Source organism: Terrapene carolina, unplaced genomic scaffold, assembly GCF_002925995.2.
Source record: "Terrapene carolina triunguis isolate 2854851 unplaced genomic scaffold, T_m_triunguis-2.0 Scaffold374, whole genome shotgun sequence".
Taxonomy (NCBI): Eukaryota; Metazoa; Chordata; order Testudines; family Emydidae; genus Terrapene; species Terrapene triunguis.
In genome coordinates this window covers 1,384,155-1,404,139 of record NW_020664725.1, presented here as the reverse complement: position 1 = coordinate 1,404,139, position 19,985 = coordinate 1,384,155, and the positions used below count along the sequence as shown (strand labels likewise).

Genomic DNA, 19,985 nt, shown 5'->3' with positions numbered 1-19,985 from the left:
GGTGCTGGGCTGGTTTTGTTGGGGTGGGATGGGATGTCTGGCGGGGGCGCTGGGTTAGTTTGGTCTGTGGAGGTGGGGTACGGATGCCTGGTGTGGGCAAGGGGTGCTGGGCTGGTTTATGGGGGTGGGTTGGGGCGGCGGTGCTGGGTTGGTTTTGTTGGGGTGGGATGGGGGTGTCTGTGGCACGAGGCGCTGGGGTAGGTTGGTCTGTGGGGGGGGGTGCTGGGCTGGTTTATGGGGGTGGGTTAGGGGTGTCTGGTGGGGGCGGCGGTGCTCGGTTGTTTTTGTTGGTGGGATGGGGGTGTCTGGGGTGGGAGTGGGGGCAATGGGCTAGTTTGGGGCTGGCGTAGGGATGTCTGTGGCAGGGCAGCAGGCCCTGGGTTGCTTTTGTGGGGGTGTGCTGGGGTTGGGGGCACTGGGCTGCTTTTGCCTAGAACTCTCCCTTGAGCTGTTGTTTTCATTGTCTTTGAATAGGGCTGTGGATGAGGGGCTGGCTTCCCGTGTGACTGGGATGCTGCCACCTGCGAAGCAGCAGCCCTGTGCCCGGAGCATGGCGGTGGGACAGCCTGTAGGGGACAAAGCGAAGTGTCTGTGGATGGCAGTGAATCAGGCGGTACTGGCTGAGAGGAACCAGAGCGTGGCCCCTGTGGGGGTTTGGGTGGAGAGCGCCCAAGCTGGTGGCAGATGGGAGGAGAGCATTGCTTTCGTGAGTGCCCTGTCTGAATGCTTTGCCTGTTATGCTGTTTGCTTTCTCCAGATTGTTCCCTTGTCAGATTTGATAGCCCAGGCCAGGATTAGATCATCTCTGAGTGGGAATCTCAGCTGGGGTTCAGATTATAGCTTCTAAATATTCTTCCTTGATTTTGTGCTCCTTATTCCTCTACTCTTCCCCAGAAATCTGATAGTCATGGGCAAGGCCCTTTGTATTCTGCGATTCCACAGCTCCAAAGTCCTCCCTTGCTGCAGAATCTATTTTATTGAATTCTGTTTCTAGTACTCATAGTGGTGAAGATAGAAAAGGTGACCTGAATGTAAACCAATACAGCGTTGTTTTCCTGAGTTTGCAGACAGCCTGAAATGATATCTGCGAGAGACTTGAACTGCTCCCTTCATCTTAAAGGGTTGTTAATGCAGAAACCCTTAAGATGACAATCTATAGTACTCTGGAAAACGTGCAAACAAGTTCATTTTTTTTTTAACTAACTTATTTTTTTAAATAAATCCCACAGCAGCTGTGATACTGATGAGATTATTTATTTTCACGTTTAACTCAATAAAACCTCCATTCTTAAAACTTACCTGAAACATCGACAGAATTTTCACCTAAGCACTGCTGAGTCTAGGTACCTTCCAGAAGAACTTAAGTGCAGCTAAGGGAGAGGAGTTATTTAAATTAAGTGTCAGTGGGGACACAAGAACAAATGGATATAAATTGGCTATCAACAAGTTTAGGCTTGAAATTAGATGAGTTTCTAACCACCAGAGGAGTGAAGTTCTGGAACAGCCGTCCAAGGGGAGCAGTGGGTGCAAAAAGCCTAACTCGCTTCAAGACTGAGCATGAAACGTTTATGGAGGGGATGATATGATGAGACTGCCTGCAATGGCATGTAGCTGATCTGCGACTGCGAGCAGCAAATATATCCAATGGCTGGTGATGGGACACCAGTTGGGGAGGGCTCTGAGTTACTACAGAGAATTCTTTTCCAGGTGTGTGGCTGGTGGGTCTTGCCCACATGCTCAGGGTCTAACTGATTACCATATTTGGGGTTGGGAAGAAGTTTTCCCCAGGTCAGATTGGCAGAGGCCCTGAGGGTTTTTTGCCTTCCTCACTTGCAGGTTTAAACTAGTATAAATGGTGGTTTCTCTGTAACTTTAAGTCTTTTTAAATCATGATTTGAGGACTTCTGTAATGGACCCCTAATCTCTGGCTGACTTACTGGAGTGGGTGGGTGAGGATTTCTGGCCTGCAGTGCGCAGGAGGTCAGACTAGAATTATGACGATGATGGTCCTTTCTGGTCTTCAAGTCTATAAGTATGCTATAGCAGGCTTTGGTTTGTATGTGCATCCTTGCCCTTACTTGTCTATTTCTCTTTCATTGCTTGTGCCCAGAGATCTGTTTTGTTTTCTTCTTGTATAGCATCCTCAACCAAGTGGAAGGCAGCACTGTCCCTAGTGTGTTTACTTTGATTGTGCTAGAAAGACACATTTGTTATGAGCAGGTAGAAACTGAAATGTGCTCTTTCGGCTCAGCACAAAATCCTACCCTAGAGGGCACAAGGACTGCCACGCACAACTATCTATCTGAATGAAAATGAGTAGCCCATTTTACAGTCCTCCTCTGGTAGGAAACAGACAGGAGAATAGGAGCTTTGATATGCTGGTGTTTTGAGGTTCCTTATTTTGACTTTTTACCTAACCCATATAGCAAACCAATCAGCAATGGCCTTGTGATTTTTCTTTTGTTTTTTTACTAGCATATTTACAAATAAATACACATGGGCCGGCCTGTGACACCTGCATTTGGGGAGGCTGGGTGTGAGTGCCAAAAGCTCCCCAGAAGTGGGGGGGGGGGGGCACCAGTGCCTCAACTTTGGCCCTGCCCCCTTGTTCCATCCCGAAGACGGCCTGGCTCGGCCTTCTCCCATGAGGCCCTGTCCATGCTCCACTGCTGCTTGTGCCTCTTCGCCCCTGGTGGGCAGGGGGGACCCCTGGGGGAGGGGGTGGAGAGGTGCAGGGGCCTCTGGGATGGGAAGAGGCGAAGTGAGGGTGGAGCCTCTTGGGAAAAGGCAGAGCAGGGGCAGGAAGAGGAGCACCGCGGGTGGAAGAGGACAAGCGGGAGCGGGGCCTTGGGGCAGAGCGTGGACGGGGACATGGCTCGGGTGCCCTTTCAGCAGCAGCGCTCCAAAGGCGGTGGGTTGGCGTGCCTCCAAAGGGAGGTGTGCCTCATCCTGTTTGGGGAGGCTTAGCCTCCCCTGACCTCTTATACCCGCTGCCCATGTAAATACACACAAAATTCACAGGTAGGTTAGGTGTTGCATTCAGGTATGGGCAAAGGGGGAGGGATAGCTCAATGGTTTGAGCATTGGCCTGTTAAACCTAGGGTTGTGAGTTCAATCCTTGAGGGGGCCATTTAGGGATCTGGGGCAAAAATCTGTCTGGGAATTGGTCCTGCTTTGAGCAGGGGGTTGGACTAGATGACCTCCTGAGGTCCTTTCCAACCCTGATATTCTATGATTCTATGAAAAGTTCATAGATTCTGGTATATGTTGCAGCATTGTTAAACACAAGTATTTGGTGCAGTCATATGCACTGATGTACAATTCTTACATATCATAAGAGCATGATGCAGAATTAAGATACTTGTATAATGACACTACCTATGGAAGTCAGAGACTGGCATCGTTCTAAGTACAGAACAGTGTTGCCCTAACTTGAGGGCCTTTTTATCTTCTGTCTTACAGATGGGTCATTGACTAAGGCTTGATATACCATAAACTCCTCTTCACACTTTAATGAAGCTGCGATCTGTTCTAGCTCTCATTTATTGTGTGTTATGTAGGCACTTTGTATTGTATTGCAACAGCAGTGTAATGTGGTGATGTGCAGCCTTGCTGCTGTTAATATTCAGTTGTTTTGTAGTTTTCTCTCTAAGCACATAACTTGAGTTTTACAAAATTTATTGAAAGCTTTTCATAATGTTTGATATGTCTCTAAAAAGCAGGAAGCCTGTGGATGGTCTCAAAAAGTGTCTGTCAAATAACTTGATTTCATCCTTTTCACCAGAAGCTGTTTACTTGAGCTCATTTTGTTGGTGATGACGAGTAGAAATGTGTTAATACTTTGGATTGGAATTCTTTTGCTCAGTCTCACTCTAGCTGTCCTGCGTGCTCCTCTTCCTCCTTTCCCCCTGTAATAGAATACACTTAGTTTTAACAAATGTAAACTCAAATAAATACAAATCTAGTCAAACACTATTAAACCAATCAATCAATGGAGGCACTCGCCTGACACTTACAAGTCATCCCTGTTCATTGTGTGTGTGTTTTCTATCCCTTTCACTATCCTTTCTGTCTTGTCTGTTTAGGTTGTAAACTCTTTGGAGCAAGAAGCATCTTTTGCTCTGTCTTTGGTCAGTACCTAGCACAATGGAGCATTAGGGCCTCAAAACGCTATTCTAATACAAACAATCAGTAATAAGAATCTATTCTGGCCCTGATGGAAGGAGGGTGTACAGTGAGTATTTTGGAGACAGTCTTAGAAGTTGTGCTTCTGTTGTGGTTTTATGTGCTGTGACTTATGTATCTTCGTACTATACATCAAGCTTCATGGAGAAAGGTAAATCTAAAAGAAAATGCCAGTTTTTTTTTTCTTTCTGAGTTTTCTTGCAATTTATCTAATTTGGGTTTGTGGTGTTGAATGCCTGCTCTTGGTGTGGTGCTAATGTTGAATTTAGGATATTTATACAAGTCATATTTGAAGCTAATGTTGTTGGATGAATGGTCCTCATAGGTGCAAGTGAGAAACTTTAAATTGCTGATTTATGTGAGTGTTTGTTTTCCATCAGATGGTGAAAATACTGTGAGAAGAGAAGGTCTTGCTTTATTTTGGCCCTGTAAGTTAGTTCCCTGACATGTTCTAACAGATCTGGGATGGGTACATAAAACGTTGTTGAAAGACCGATGTGGGACTTGCACTGGGCCTTAATGGAGACCACAAGGGGTGTCAACCCTCAGTTTTCTGATTCGGGTTTTGTGGCTTCTGTCAGTCTTTCTGAAAGCAGCTTCATGTCTGATTGCCCCACGAGTTGCTTTATTAAACCTGCCCCTTTTCTTTCCTTTTTTATATTATGCATTTTAAAGGGGGAAAGTAAAGATTTCCACTTTGTAACATGATCTTCCCAATCCATCCGTGCAGCTGTTACTAGAGTCACAGAACAATCTGTGTTACACTGTTACAATTTTAACTAATGGTGTTTATCTTTAAACCAGAATATTGACACACATCCCTTTCCCTAGAGATACTGCTTGTCTGTAGGTTTATGTACAGGTCCCAGAGAGAGAGAAGCTGAAATCCAGGCTGTTGTGACGCTGCTCGGTGAAAAAGCTAATTTGAACATCTCCTTTAAACTGTTCCAGGCTTCAGCGTTTCAGGTTGAAGAGGAGCTAAAGGAGCAGCAAAAGGAAAAAGAGGAAAATCTGAAACGCTTCCAGGGGGAAGTGAAGCAGAGGGTGAATCAGCAAATCAAGATGAGGAGAAAGCAGCAGCTCCAGAAATCCTGTGAAGCGGTAGGGCAAACCTGTATCAACACCAGCCTCTATCTGCTCTGATTCACACAAGGAGCCTTGCTTAGATGGTGACACTGCTTCAAAAGCAAACGTTCCTGTGTAAATACAACCACTATTTATACAATCTTAAGGCTTGTCTCTTAAAAAAGTCAGGAAATTTGCAATTATTTCCACAGCTGCTTTGACTCTAGGCATATTGCACAGACTTAATGTCCAGAGATCTATGTCCTAGTGAAGACCAGCAGGGAACTCCCCACTCACAACTGAAAACCATTGCTGAGGTGTCTATTACAGATACGACCCTTGCAGGATTCCTAATGTTACGTCTTGTGCACTAGTTTGTGACTGGCTGGGAGTTTCCCTAGCTCTGTATTTGGGGTCTTTCAGGTACTGGTAGTTGAGCATGAGCCTCCTCAAGTGCATGTTCCAACCTGCAGTACCTCTAGAACCTTCCTAGCTAGTTTCTTCTGACTGCAGTGTGCAGTGGAGCAATCTGCTTGAGCTACATGTTGCTGGGCTGGGCTGGGCTAGCTCCTTGCTCTCTTCCCTATTCCCCTGCCTTGTCAGCAGAGGAAGAGAGGAAGAAGAAGAAAGAGGTATTGCCTCTGAAGAGCCATACTTTTGCCCTGCTTGTATCTTTGAACTCCGGCAGGAGGGGATGAATGAGGAAGGGAGGTTAGCACAGCAATTCCCTTTAATAAACTTGTTGCACATGTTCAGTTCCGTGAGGGGGCACTAACCTTCAGGTGCACTCAACCCTTGAGTGCGGAGCCACAGGGGGGTGTAACCTCAAAAATCCATCTGCTACTGCTACCTTTCTGTCATCACATGAATGAAAATTCCACAGGCAGCAAACTGTCAACACGTGCGTGGATTTACTCAATGAGTGACTTCGGTAAGATGGTTGTTCTGGACTTGTGTGGGTTTTTTTGCCCCCATCACTGCAGGCAGAAAAAGAAAGCTCTGTTGTGATGCGATGTTCGGATTCTGCACTGCACTTGACCCCTAAGAGGAATACATGTGTGTATCGAAGTAATGCAGCATCTGCCATCTGCAGTTCTGGTACCAACTTGATCCCTGTGCAGCAGCTTCGTGCCAGTTGGGAGGAAGAGGGAAGAGAGAAGCAAAGCCAGTTGTTCTATCAACAAGCCAACACAGTGAGTGTTTATTGACGACCAACAATTTCACAACCTCCATTTGTTGTATGCCCAGAATGAAAACATATTTTCTGTAACAAATAGCATTAAAACTTCCCCAACTGCGATACAGAAGCACTCTGTTTTAGAAATGAGCTTGCATATCATGAACGTAAAGCTTTTGCAGAGTACTCTGACACTTAGAATTACAAGGGAAGCATGTGTGTGAGTTTTATAATGTAATGACCCAGTTATAACAATAACATTACAATGCTTTACTTCTCTTACCCTACTTTTACCTTTTGTACATCTCACTCGTGACACTTACCTGTTCTTGAGGTGGAAGATGATGGTATGTTTTGTGTTTTTACTCCAGTCTCTCCTTTTATGGACTGGATGTCATTGTGTGTTTACCACCACAAAGCATTGAATGTAAAGTACAAAGCTATTATATAGGGAACTTTTTTTGGATTCTTGATATTGTTGAGGTTCCATTTAGCCATAATCTCAGTATTAAAACTAACAACAAATATCCCTATTAAGAATGCTGCAATTAAATTTGATCCATCATTAGTTAAAGGGAACGCTTGCATCTCCGCTAGTGAAAAACCTCCAAAGAAGTGAAGTAAAACCTCCATAAAATAAAGGTTCTTCCCCATTGGTGTGTGTCATTGAGTAGAAGGCACTAGATGGAGTCCTCTCCCCACTGACAGTCTGACTATCCAGGAACAAAGGTGTGAGATAACTAAAGCCTTGTGGAATGTGTGAGGTAGGGGCTAGCTGCCTTTTTAAAGTTCATAACAGTGCTTATGATTTATCTTGGCAGTTAAAAAAATTACTCACTATCATCCCATGTGTCTGTACTTGAGTTTAACAGTTCAGTTCCCAATCCAAATTCAGTGAAGTTTAGAGGTATCTGGGGCTTTGGTTCAGTGCGCTCTCTAATTATGGTATCTTTCTGTATCCTAAGCCCTTAGACCTGCTTATATTAAAACAACAAGAATAAAAAAAGAAACCACCACTCTGGGTTAATGTTGCTCAGTGTCTGTGTCAGTAGATAGGACATTCAGAACTGGATCAGCTGGATCAAGGTGGACATCCAGCTTCTGGTACTGGCTTCTAACAGATATTTTTTGGGGGGGGGGGTAAATCCCTCCTCCCTCTCATGCACAGGTTACTGGTGGTAAGAGAATTGAGGCTAAATTGACTAAAGCACGGGTTTTCCTCTGAGCTAATCACACAGCACCTGTGATTGGGTAGCAGGAATGGGATCTAGAATGTCTCATGTCTAGACCCAAAGTCCAAATCTAAAACAGGTCAGTAGGAACCAAAGTCAGGCTGTGACAGCTTTGAGGCAAGTGAAACAAACTGTTGGTGATCACATACTAATGGGCCACATCCCTGGCAATCATAACAGACTGGTCAAGGAGTGAATTGGCCATAAACGAAATTTTCTTTTACTAAGAACTGCCCTATGGATTAGACTTGAGGTATGCTTGCAAGGCACTGGAGCTGCCGGTCACATACCTGTCAGTGGATTACCCCCAACAGTCAAGCAACTGATACTTTGCCTGAGGGTGCAATGGAGCGCCAAGATGACATTGGCCACTTTGAGTGACGACTATTTTCAGCTGTGATGTCTTCTACCTTGTGATGAACCTTTTGGCCTTCTCCTCATTTGTAGCAGCAAGCTATCACTAAACTGTCAATCTGTTAGCACTTTAGAGTCTTGTGGCACCTTTAAGACTAACAGATGTATTGGAACATAAGCTTTCGTGGGTGAATACCCGCTTCGTCAGACGCAATGAAGTGGGTATTCGCCCACGAAGGCTTATGCTCCAATACATCTGTTAGTCTTAAAGGTGCCACAAGACTCTCTGTTGCTTTTTACAGATCCAGACTAACACGGCTACCCCTCTGATACTTGTTAGCACTTTGTTGATTTGTCTTTCTTACTGGCAGCTTAGCAAAACTATGAAACAGGTCCGTCGCCGGCTAGCATCTTGCAAAACAGTGCCCAAAGGAGCAGGCCCACCCGAACTTCCAGGAGGCGTCTGGGGTGTCAGCACAAGCAGAAATGTAAGTGAGGGGCTGACTCGACTCAGCTCAGCCACTGGTAGAGTGATCATAAATTATTTGTTGCACTGTGTGAAGATCCTGAGCCCTGTACAATCAGCCAACTGCACAGTGCAATGGATCTTTTCAATAAAGGGTAAAATAAAATGGGTTATTGCTGTCACTTAATAATTATTATCCCATATGTTTAAATTCACTGGGGTTGAGAGACCCAAGGAGATGCCTTTACAGTACCGAGTAGTGTGCCTAGACTGTCTGGTTACTTTTTCTTCCCCTCTTATTACTATTCATTCAGGTAAAGCAAGCTCCACTGAAAACCACATGAAAAGAAACTTACCGAAACAACCACCATTAAAGTACTATCATTATTCAGAGCAGGACTGTAAAGATGGCTCCTTCTTGCCCATCAGCCCTGAATACACAGAGGGCAGATATGCCAATGCTCTTCACTTCTGTATGAGCAACCTCCTTTTGCCCTGCAGAGCCAACAGTTGAGAGAGACTCCAGGTCACTTTCTTCTTCTTTATCCACTTCCAGGGCTAGCATTTTAAACAGCATCCTATAGCTGGCGGGGGGGTGTGTGTTGTTTTGTTTGTCGGCCTTCCAGATCAACATTTCCTTCTAGACCCCTCCTTTTAAAATGTGGAGTTTGCTTCCCAAAATGACACTAGCCCAAGGCTCAGGGCTGGCCCCATTCAGTCCTGCCCAAATGATGGGTAGAAGGTCTGATGTTATGTGACCTAGCAAGACACCCCCCCCCCCCCCCCAAAAAAACCCAAAACAGTGCTTTATACCATTAGAAAAGTGCAAGGGGAGGTTGTCAGTTCCTAGCTTCCCAAAAGGCCCAATTTCTTTTAGAAGGCTTTTAAAATACACACTTTCATGTAGAGCAGGGGTTTTCAAACTTCATTGCACCACGACCCCCTTCTGACAACAAAAATTACTACATGACCCCAGGACGGGGGGACCGAGCCCCACCATCCCAGGCGGGGGGGCCAAAGCCGAAGCCCGAGCCTCACTGCCCCAGGGCCAAAGCTGAAGCCCAAGGGTGTCAGCCCCAGGCAGGGGGCCTGTAACTTGAGCCCCACCACCCTGAGCTGATGCCCTTGGGCTTTGTCTTTGGCCCTGGGCAGTGGGGCTTGGGCCCTGGGCCCCAGGAAGTCTAAGCCAGCCCTGGCGACCCCATTAAAATGTGCTCATGACCCACTTCAGGGTCCCAACCCACAGTTTGAGAACCACTGATTTAGAGAGATGCTTCTGGGTCATTGAGGGAGTTCTTTTGACATGTGCACTATTGGGCTTGTGCTGCTCAAGGACTTTGGCTTTATGGCGGAAGAGCTACAAGAATAGCTTAACTCCTGCCGTATCATATTCAAGCTGTTTATGAACACGTTTCTCTGAAAGCCATGGTGCATGACCGGGTGAAGCGGTACAAATGTTTTATTGGCACTTTTTTGGGATGCTAGTGGCCTCAGTGCTCATAAGTAACGCAGTCATTACATGCATAAGCCAATAAAACTCTGTCTCATCTCTTGCCATTGTGCATTCTTTATTGGTCTGGCCTGTTGCAAGGTTTCAAGAGTGTCTTTTTTCGTCAAGCATAGAAACAGCAAAGTAGAACAAATCCTGAGTCCATGATACCCTGGGTCTGCATTTTACCTACCTTCATTTTCACAGATGCCCTTTAAGATCTACTGTATCTTCCGATATCAAGAGTCTAAATCAATATTCGGCCTGCTTCTCTGTGAACACCACCTCTCTATCTTCCATGGCCTGATTAAATGTATTGAACACTTCCATGTTCAATAAAAGAATTACCCACCAATTCTTGTTCTAGGTTTTTTTCAGCTTAAACTAGAATCTATTGTTAGTGTGTTGCTGTGCATAGCATTGTTGATCCCCTGTTCTAAGTATTGAGAGAATCTGCAGCAGCAATTAGCAAGTGTTGTGTTTTTTTTTTTTTAATGTTTGCAACTCCTGCAACTGCAAAATGACATGCACAGAAGACCACTTCCTTTATTCCCACCAGCTAGTTACTTTTGCACTGTTGACAAGGTTGTGCACCACTTAAAATCTGCAGTGGCACTATTTCTTGCTCATTCCCCTCTACTGAAGTTCAAGCATGTCCTCTTTACAACGTGCCTAGTCTCCACTGACCCAGAGAACAAGTGTCCTCAGGTTGCTCTTACACCCAAAGCTTACAGGGGTCTTATATTCATGAGCTGCTCCTGCATTGAAATAATGCAGTTAAGTTTAAATCTCACATTTTTTTTCCCCCCCCAGAAACCAGTGTCTCACAGGCCAACTCCAGTGCATGGAGAAGAGTGTGAGGAGTTTCCTCTGGCAGGACATCATGACCTTCCCGCTGAACTACAAAACCAGGCAACAACCAAAAATCAGGCTGAGCAGGGTGATGACAACTTGTACTACAAACTAGAATTTGGAAAAGTAAGACATCTAAAATCCCAGACCTGATGTGACTGAGGCTGGGTCAGCCAGTCCTGGCGTCCCTAATTCTTGTTCTAAGTAAAGGTGGTTTCTGGTCTTTAAGACTGCTGTCCCAGAACAGCTACTGTCTGAGCAGTGGTGATGCCCTGTCAGTTGACCTCCTAACCTGAACTCTAGGCTCCAGATACAAGTTCAGACTTCTACTTTGACCACACTGCTGAGCTTGATAGCAAAGAGTAGCATTTGTGGTGGTGACTTTTTTTACATGGGTGTCTATTCACTTGAGTCACTAAACAGCAAGTAGCTATTTAATTTTTTTATCACTGCCATTTTAGGCTGGAATTGAACCCTCGATTATGGGTGAATATTCCATGTGAATCTGGGACAGGTACTTGTGACAGCATATTTAATGACTGGAATTTTTTTTTTTCTGTTTGCAAGCAGGCTGATGTATTTGTATAAGCATTTGTTTGAATTTGATACTTTATGCAAACATTTCACCCAATGGGTTGCTTATAAATTGTTTACTCAAAAATGGGAGCATTTACTATTTGTGCCAAGAATGGTTATATTAGACATGGGATGTTCTTATTTTTTTGATCCATGATTAGATTATAAATAGTGAAGCAAGAGGACTTGAGCAAGTTCTGTCTGCTTCAAATACTTGCCTAAGTCTTTGTGAGACTTCCACATCCTGAAAATATTCTTGTAAACAAGTATTCACTGGTACAAATGTTTGTGAAACTTAAAAATTGTGGTGAATATAGCTAAGAATATGCACATGTAATTGAACAGTTTGCAAGTAGCTTTTTGCAGTATTTGCACAGGTTTTATGCTATGTCCCATTACCAGCTACCAGAGGTCTCCAATCCCACTAAATTCTGTTTTTGATTCTTAAACAATGGTTCTACAAGACAGACTGATGCATAAGTGGCCTTAACTTTGCAAGAATGAACTGAAAAGTAATATTTCTGGCAGGACCTAAGTTCAGAGTTCATGTAAGAGTTAACCCAAAGTAAAACAGAAAGCTGCATTCCTATAGTAATGCTCTGAGGGGAAAAACAAACAAACTCCAAGACAGACTTATCCATCCATAATAGGTGAGCACACAGATAAGAGCTTTGCCCTTAGTCAATCAGTGGTTGTGCAAACTTTAGTCACCTTCATTAACATACAGAAGTCCACAAAAATACACATTCCCAAACCTGATTCTTCAGAGAGCGTGCTGAAGAGTCTCTTCTTCACTAGCATTCTGCGTGCCACCAATTAGACAGGTGTAGCTGAACACATTGAATCTGTATATACAAACTTATTCCTAGATCATGGAATTATTCAATTTGTATTGAAAGGGCTCCTGTGGCTAAAGCATCACACTTACAACTGGCTTCACACAGATATGTCTCCGAGCCCTTATGGGGAAAAGAACATAAGAAAGATGGGAGGATGGTCGTGATTTGGCCACTGTACGAGTGCAATGGCTTTACCTATTAAGATGTCTGCAAACCTCTTAAAGTCCTTGATCAAAAAATCCCCATCTTTCAATGTGGAAGCATGACCCTGCAAACTCTGAACTGCATGAGTTTGCAGGATCAGATCAAAGGGTACGTCTTTGCTACCCGCCGTATCGGCGGGTAGCAATCGATTTATCCGGGATCAATATATCGCGTCTTAACGAGACGCGATATGTCGATTCCCTGAATGCGCTCACTGTCGACTCCGGAACTCCACCAGAGTGAGCGGCGGTAGCGCAGTCGACGGGGGAGCCGCGGCCGTCGATCCCGCGCCGTGTGGACCCCAGGTAATTCGATCCAAGATACTTCGACTTCTGCTATGCTATTCGCGTAGCTGAAGTTGCGTATCTTGGATCGATTTCCCCCCCCCCCCCAGTGTAGACCAGCCCTTAGGTGTGAATGGGGGGAAAAAAGGGAAGTTAGTGCTAGTGACAGTGCAGGGCCAGATGTAGCGTTTTTGGGGACCTTAACTGTACAGCTCCATGTTTTAAAAAGTTTTGAATTTCTCATATTTTTCACCAAGACATTCAATTTTGGGTAACTGCAATGCTCTTGTAATGATTTTTGTTCTTATTATAAGTATAGAATCTCAATCTTAACTGCATCTTTAACACATTTCTGTCTGTGAATATCTAATAAAATAAGTCAGACATACATGTGTAAAAAGCCAGTAAGAATCCTGTACTGTGCAAAAACATCCACTAATTTTCACATTAATTACATAAGAACATAAGAGTGGCCATACTAGGTCAGACCTACGGTCCATGTAGCCCAGTATCCTGTCTTCTGACAGTTGCTAGTGCCAGTTGCTTCAGAGGAAATGAATACAACAGAGCAATTTGTTGAGTGATCCATCCACAGTTGTCCAGTCCCAGCTTATGGCAGTCATGTTTAGGAGGAACCAGAGCATGGGGCTGTGTTCCTGACCATCTTGGCTAACAGCCATTTATGGACCTGTCCTCCATGAATTTATTTAATTCTTTTTGAATCCAGTTATGCTTCTGGCCTTCTCAATAACCTCTGGCAATGAGTTCCACAGGTTGACTGATTTTTTTTTTTTTTTTTTTTAAGATATATTGTGCACAGAGCTCTGTAAGGGTATTGCACAATTTCTGGGCTAAACTGGGGCAACTTTAATTTCCAAAAATGATTATAGCCGTGAATAAAACTTCAGTTTGTTCCAAGCTGAGATTTTTATTTTATGTTTCGGTCCAAAACAAACTTACCTGGCAGTGTTATAAATGCCTGATTGTAGAAATGCAGATGTTTTCTCAACAATAATAGTGGCACCAATGATCTGTCCTGTGTGCCATGCATAAAATTATCAGCAATGTTAATGCCCCATATTTTGTGTTTCGTATGAATGGTGTACAGATCTTGTGTACTTAGTCTAAAGACCAGTGTTACTGCTATAAACTTCAACAGAAGTCTTTTGACACTCTGGCTTATTGAAAGTGCTGAGGCCAATCATGTCTTGATCCACTGCCATATTTTTTTTCAGCTTTATAATGGATTAATGAAGGCGTCAGACCCTGCTGGCCCGTCTTCAGGATTAAGCACTGATTTCCAAGCTCCCCTTGTACTTTGGCCTGGGATAGACAAAGAAGAAACCAAGAAACAAGTATGTCAAATAGCATAAAGTCTTATATTTTTGGCATCTGCGTCTGAATTATACCAAGAGCAGGGCACATTAGGAGACACTGCTGTTTACTGTGGAACACCAGAAACTGGCATAATATATCAAAGCTGGTGGCATAGCTGCCAATACTGTATAATACTTAACACCCTTAGGGCTGTTGGTTGACTTCATACATGGAATCGTTGGGGCAGTTGGAACCATAACTACGTAGTCTCGGTTGGTGAGATAATCCCTGCAGGATCCCAGCATTTAACTTACCATGTACACTGCCACGAAAGACGTACAAAACCACTGAAACACTGCATTCCAGGAGGAGCAGAGTACATGCTCAGCCCATGGGGATTTCTGTTCTCTTGCCATTTGGCTTCTTTCTAGGCTCCCTTTTTAGTTGCGCGGGGGGCATTGATACTTGTCTTTTGTTGGACCTTTACTGAGGTCCAAGCCATTGTTTATGGAATTGGCTCCTATGCAAGTTTTTCATTCCTTTACACCCAGGGCTGGCCTTAGCTACAAGCAAAGCTTGTTACTTTTCCATTTATGTATGTTGGAATTCAGACAAACTGCAAAGCATGCAGAGTACAGCGTTGCAAGCAAAGTACGCACCTGTAGTGGGCAGAGGTTTCTGTGGTCTGCCAAACCCAGAGTTGCCTATTGTAGCACTGCCCTGGATTTCAGCAGCAAAATTCTTCCAGAACATCCATTATAACAAAATAATTGTAACTGTACCGTGCAATGAATCTGTAACCACTGTCTTAATGAAGCACCCTCAGGGTGCTTGGTATTGTACAATACACAGGATGAGCCATGCTATCACTTAATATTTAGTAACTATTAAGTACAGACCATGTGATTGACACTGCACCAGACACATCATGCTAGTCCATACCTTGCTGCGCTTACAGCCTAGAAGATGTAGGAAGACGACGACAACCTCTGGGAGACCCAAAAGAGAATTATTTTAGTAGGTGCTTCTCTCCCGCCCCCCACCCCATTCCCTTTCACTTTCACTGTCCACTTATTTTAATGTAACATTTCCCTCTTTTGCTTGTGGGCCTTGCCGTATTTTATACATAAGCTTCAAATGATAAACAATTTTGCTTTTATTCTTATGTTAACGACTTCTTACCAATTACTTCACAACCACTGAACCCCCTGAGGTCCAAAGAATCTTTCCTTCATCGCTTCCAAATGGTCTCTCCCCTCTGAATATCAACCCTTCTGACTTGTTCCTCCACCCATTCCTCTCCGCTTACTGCTCTCTCCCGCTCAGCCTCCCATTTCTTTTCTCTTTCACACTCTAAAGCTTGATTCCTCCATTGCAAGCCTGCCAGTATCTTGCACGCCATTATTTCTAACTTCACGATCACCCAAAAGTTCAGTCATCTCAACTCTTAGCAGAGGGCCTACCTGGGAGGAAAACCCTATATAAACTGTGAAAATAGCAGTGCATCAAATGTAGCACGTGACTTAGAAACCAGGTCTTCTTTTAGATACATAGAACAGTTCCCCACCAAGGAAGGATTCACTTGGGTTTCTATGCCATGTGCAGCGTTTGATGTATGCTCAGCAGACCTCTGTCCGAGTCTATTTCTAGACTCTGTCTGCATATAGGGTTTCTTTCCCATGTGAAAGATGAACTAGTTCAACCTGAAGTTATGGGCTTGATGGAGGAATCCCTGGGTGAAATTCTATGGCCTGTGTTATGCCAGAGATCAGACTAGATGATCTTAATGGTCCCATTTGCCCTTAAAACTTGCAAATCTGCGTGGGATGTGAGCTTAGCTAGATGCTTTCTCCACTCTTCGTACATCCACGGGTTTTTTTTCTTCCCTTTGAATTCTACGGGTGGGGCTGAAGCCTTGACAGCAAAGACTTCCCCTTGTATAGCAACACATATGGGGCTTATCGCCCCTGTGAAACCGTTGATACTTAATAAGGCTCCAACTATTGCTGGAGTTGATGGCATGGCTTTTTCACAAGCCCTGTGGCTGATCAGACAAAGGGCTAATCTTAAAACCGTGTGGTCTCTTATTTTGAATAGAAAATGTGTAAGCATTGAAGGGGGGAAAAAAATGTCCCTCCTCGCTCCTTGGTTGAGTAATGTAAATCTTCCACACCCCTGGTTCTGGCTTCTCACTACAGGCCCTCTTTTATGCTGGATGTCCCTCCTTTGAGAGCTTCTACAGCAGAAATCTTAGGGGTGGAGGAAGAACTATGAGTGCACGTGGTCGGGTAGATGAGTGTTGTCTTGGGAAATCCACTGTGGGTCCATCAGGAGCATATTGGTTCTCAAACTGTGGCCCACTTGCTGGTGGTTGTCAATGAGCTGGCTGGTCACATGGTGCTGCCTCCACCTCGCTGCAACTACAAAATAACACTGAAAGAAGGCAAAACTTAAAGATGATCGGGAAAAATGGAATTTCCGTCCTGTGGGAAAATCTGACACTTCAAACATTTCCTTTCATTTCCAATCAGGATGAGACGTCAAAATTTACCATGGAACAAAAATTCTGAAATACTTCATAGAAACACATCCTTTCAGTAATGTCCAAACATTGACAAACTTTGAAATGTAATATGTTTAATTTTTTTTAAAGTTGAAACAAAACAAGAAAATTGGAACAAAATCCTCCATTTCCATTCAAATAGATTTTAAACTTTTCTGTCAATTGGCACATTCCAGTGAAACCTCTTTGATTTCAATGAAACACCTTTTTCTGATGGGGGAGGGGGGGAGAATTCTTCCATTGGAAAAAAAGAAAATTTGGCCAGCTCCAGTAAAAATACCTTACCAACATAAGCAATTGCTATAGCTGGCGTCCATGAGACGGTATTGCTAATAAGATGTCACACTGTAGAAAAGTTTAAGAACCGTTGCAGTAGAAGATGTTGGTACCAAAATCATGGTCCTGCAAGAAAGCTGGAGAGAAGAGGAGCAAGGTAACAGCTTTCTTCCTGCCTTTCATTCAGTTCTGGAACATGTGCAATGAAACATTTTAATTCTCCCTTGAGGAGAAAGCAGAAACTCATACGCAGGGAGCACAAGATGACTGATAAGACATATATGTTTTCTATCATCAGAATGACCGTCTGCAGCAGCTGGAGACAGGTAAACTCTGGTGGATTTCACAGGGTGTTGCTTATTGGGTTTTTATGCAGTGTGATATTTGGCAAGACTTTTCGGCTCAAAACTTAATCCTTCCTCCTTTAATTCTTTCAGTATAACGTGCACAGTGTGAGTTCTTGCAGTGCCACTTCCAGGTCCTGCTGTATATTACACCAAGACACCTTCCTCTTAAGACTATATCGTCTTTCCTGCAGCGTCAAAATCAGTACCTGAGATTCAGACGTCTCTTCATGGATATCGAGAGAGAACAAGTAAAGGAACAGCAAAGGCAGAAAGAGCGGCAGAAGAAAATTGCAAAGTAGGTACCTACTACTAATCATGGATTTCTTTATAGATGTTGCCCTTGATGTACAGTCAACCGAAAGAAGGTTGTCGTAAATTTCACAGATTTTAAGGCCTGACGGGGCAATTGTGATAATCTAGTCTGACTTTCTCCATAATGCAGGCCATAGAATTTCAGAGTAACTTCTGCATCAAGGCCAATAACTTGTGGTTTTACTACCATGGAAGCTTTTTAAAAGACATCTGATCTTGATTTAAAGACCTCAAGTTATAGCGAATCCTCTACTTGCCTCGATAAGCTGTTCCAATAGTTATTTACTCTCGCTGTTAAAAGTTTGCACTCTTATTTCCAGTTTGAATTTTGTCTAGTTTCAATTTCAAGCCACTGGAGCTTGTGGTGATTTTTGTATGCTACATTAACGAGCTCTCTACTATTAGATATTTTCTTCCTGTGTGGATACTTACAGGGTATGTCTGCACTGCAATCAGATGTGTGGCTGCAGCACATGTAGCTGCTAGAGTACATAAGCAGTGTCCTGGTTGGGCTACTGCAGCCCAAGCTGCCAGGGCTTTGTTACTACTAGCTAGCTAGATGAAAGCTAGCTTGGCTGTGTCCTCAAGAGCTTTGATTGCAATGTAGAGAGACCCGTAGACTGTGATCCATGTCAACTCTTAAAATTCTGTTTGATAAACTAAATCGTTTCTGTAAAGACATGTTTTCCAAGACCTCAAATTAGTCTTGTAGTTATTCTCTGAACCCTCTTCAGTTTTTTTCAATGTTCTTTTAGAGGCATGGACACAGGAACTGGACATACTATGCAAGTGATGGTCTTGTAAGAGCTGTATGCATAGTCTCCGTACTCCTACTGACTGTTCATATGATCTTTGGGGGTATTAGCTTTTTTTGGTCACAGCATTGCACTGGGAGCTCCGGGGTCATGGTTAACAACCAGCTGGCTAGATGTCCTTCTCAGAGTTGCTGTTTTTCAGAGTACAGTCCCCCATCCTACGAGTATGACCTACATTCTTGGTCTTAAGTTTGACTTTCATTTATCTGTGTGTTTACCTCCTTGTTTAATCGTGCCCAGCTTTCCCAAGCAATCTAGGTTGCTCTGTGTAAGTGACCTTTTCCCCATTATTATTTATTAGTGCACAGATCTTAACTTTATCGGGAATACTTTGTTCTAGGGCACTGATTAAAAATATTGTCTGGCTGAGAACCAATCCCTCTAGAAATTCCCCCATTTATGAGGATCTTCCATTAACAATTATCTATTGAGATCTGCTAGCCAGTTTCTAATAACTTAATATGTTCCTCATACACTTTGTGCTTAAAGAAACTGGCATCTTAGGGTGTCATGCAGTATTAAGACAAATGCTGTACTGGAGTTTTAAGTGTGTTTCTATGCAAGTTACTCTTATCAACCGAACTTGTCAAACTTACCTCTTTTTGTTTTTTTTTTTTTTTTTTTTTTGTATTAGATTAGAAGATGTATTTTCCATAAAACCATATTGATTGGTATGAATTCTATTACTATCCTTTTAGTCCTCTGATTGAATTTCTTTTTTTCCCCTTGCATCAGTTCCTTTGTTTTGCCCCAAATTGGTGTGTGGTTAACAGGAGAACTGCTGTAGTATGAGGGAAGCTTTATGTGCTTAATTCACTCAAGAGCTGCCATGTACTGCAGCGCCTTTGTCATCAAACACATAGGAGATATCCTGTATATATGGTATAATGATCTAAGGGCTTGTCTGTATATACAGCCCAGCCACTGCACTGCTGCAGCACATCTGGTGAATTCTCCTGTCAGCATAATAAAACCATCTTTGAGCGGCGGTAGCTGTGTTGGTGTTGGCACAGCACTATGTCGGCAGAACTTATGTCACTCAGGAGGATGGTTTATCACACCCCCAGCTGAAGTGAGTTATGCCGACATAAGCTGTAGTGTAGACATAGCCTAAGGGTAGATGAACCATATAGAAGTATTTGAAGAATGTAAACCCAAGGCAGGGAGGAGGAGTTGGAGTGGCACAGTTTAAGGGACTACCACTAAGGGGTGAAGCTGATCCAAGAAAGAGTTGGGTAAAAATCAGCAAAACTTTCCTGACTGTATAATCTGTTTATTGAGGAAAGCTGTCCCAGTGAGGTAGGAAGTCACTTAAAACTGTACTGGACAAAACAATTGGTGAGCTGTGTAGGGAACGCCTCTCTCTGACCATTGGGGTGGACTAGATAATGGTAATAGGTCTTATCCATTTCTTAACTTTGACCCATTAAATGTGTAGGAAGGGCCTCCATAGCAAATGTAACTGCATCACCTATTACAGCTGAACCCTTCCATTTTTTGTGTGCCTCGTCGGAAGGAATCAGCTCCTAATATGCCATACATGTGCATGGCATTTAACAGACACTCCCAAATGATAGGGGCCCTGTCCAAGTGTCTTACAGTCTAAATCCTTACTCCTAAATTCATATGAAC

At 43.6% G+C, this 19,985-nt stretch overlaps 1 protein-coding gene across 3 annotated transcripts in view; it reads left to right on the top strand.

The window, feature by feature from the left end:
- Positions 1-19,985, top strand: part of CCDC15 (coiled-coil domain containing 15) — a 32,966-nt gene that overhangs the window by 354 nt on the left and 12,627 nt on the right. For all 3 annotated transcript variants that reach the window (XM_026657996.2, XM_026657995.2, XM_026657997.2), the window contains exons 2-8: positions 475-706; positions 5,137-5,286; positions 6,234-6,443; positions 8,385-8,501; positions 10,782-10,946; positions 13,959-14,078; positions 17,418-17,521. In XM_026657996.2, the coding sequence (XP_026513781.1) occupies positions 512-706; positions 5,137-5,286; positions 6,234-6,443; positions 8,385-8,501; positions 10,782-10,946; positions 13,959-14,078; positions 17,418-17,521 (1,061 nt within the window). In that variant the 5' untranslated portion in view covers positions 475-511. The remainder of the gene's footprint in view (positions 1-474; positions 707-5,136; positions 5,287-6,233; positions 6,444-8,384; positions 8,502-10,781; positions 10,947-13,958; positions 14,079-17,417; positions 17,522-19,985) is intronic.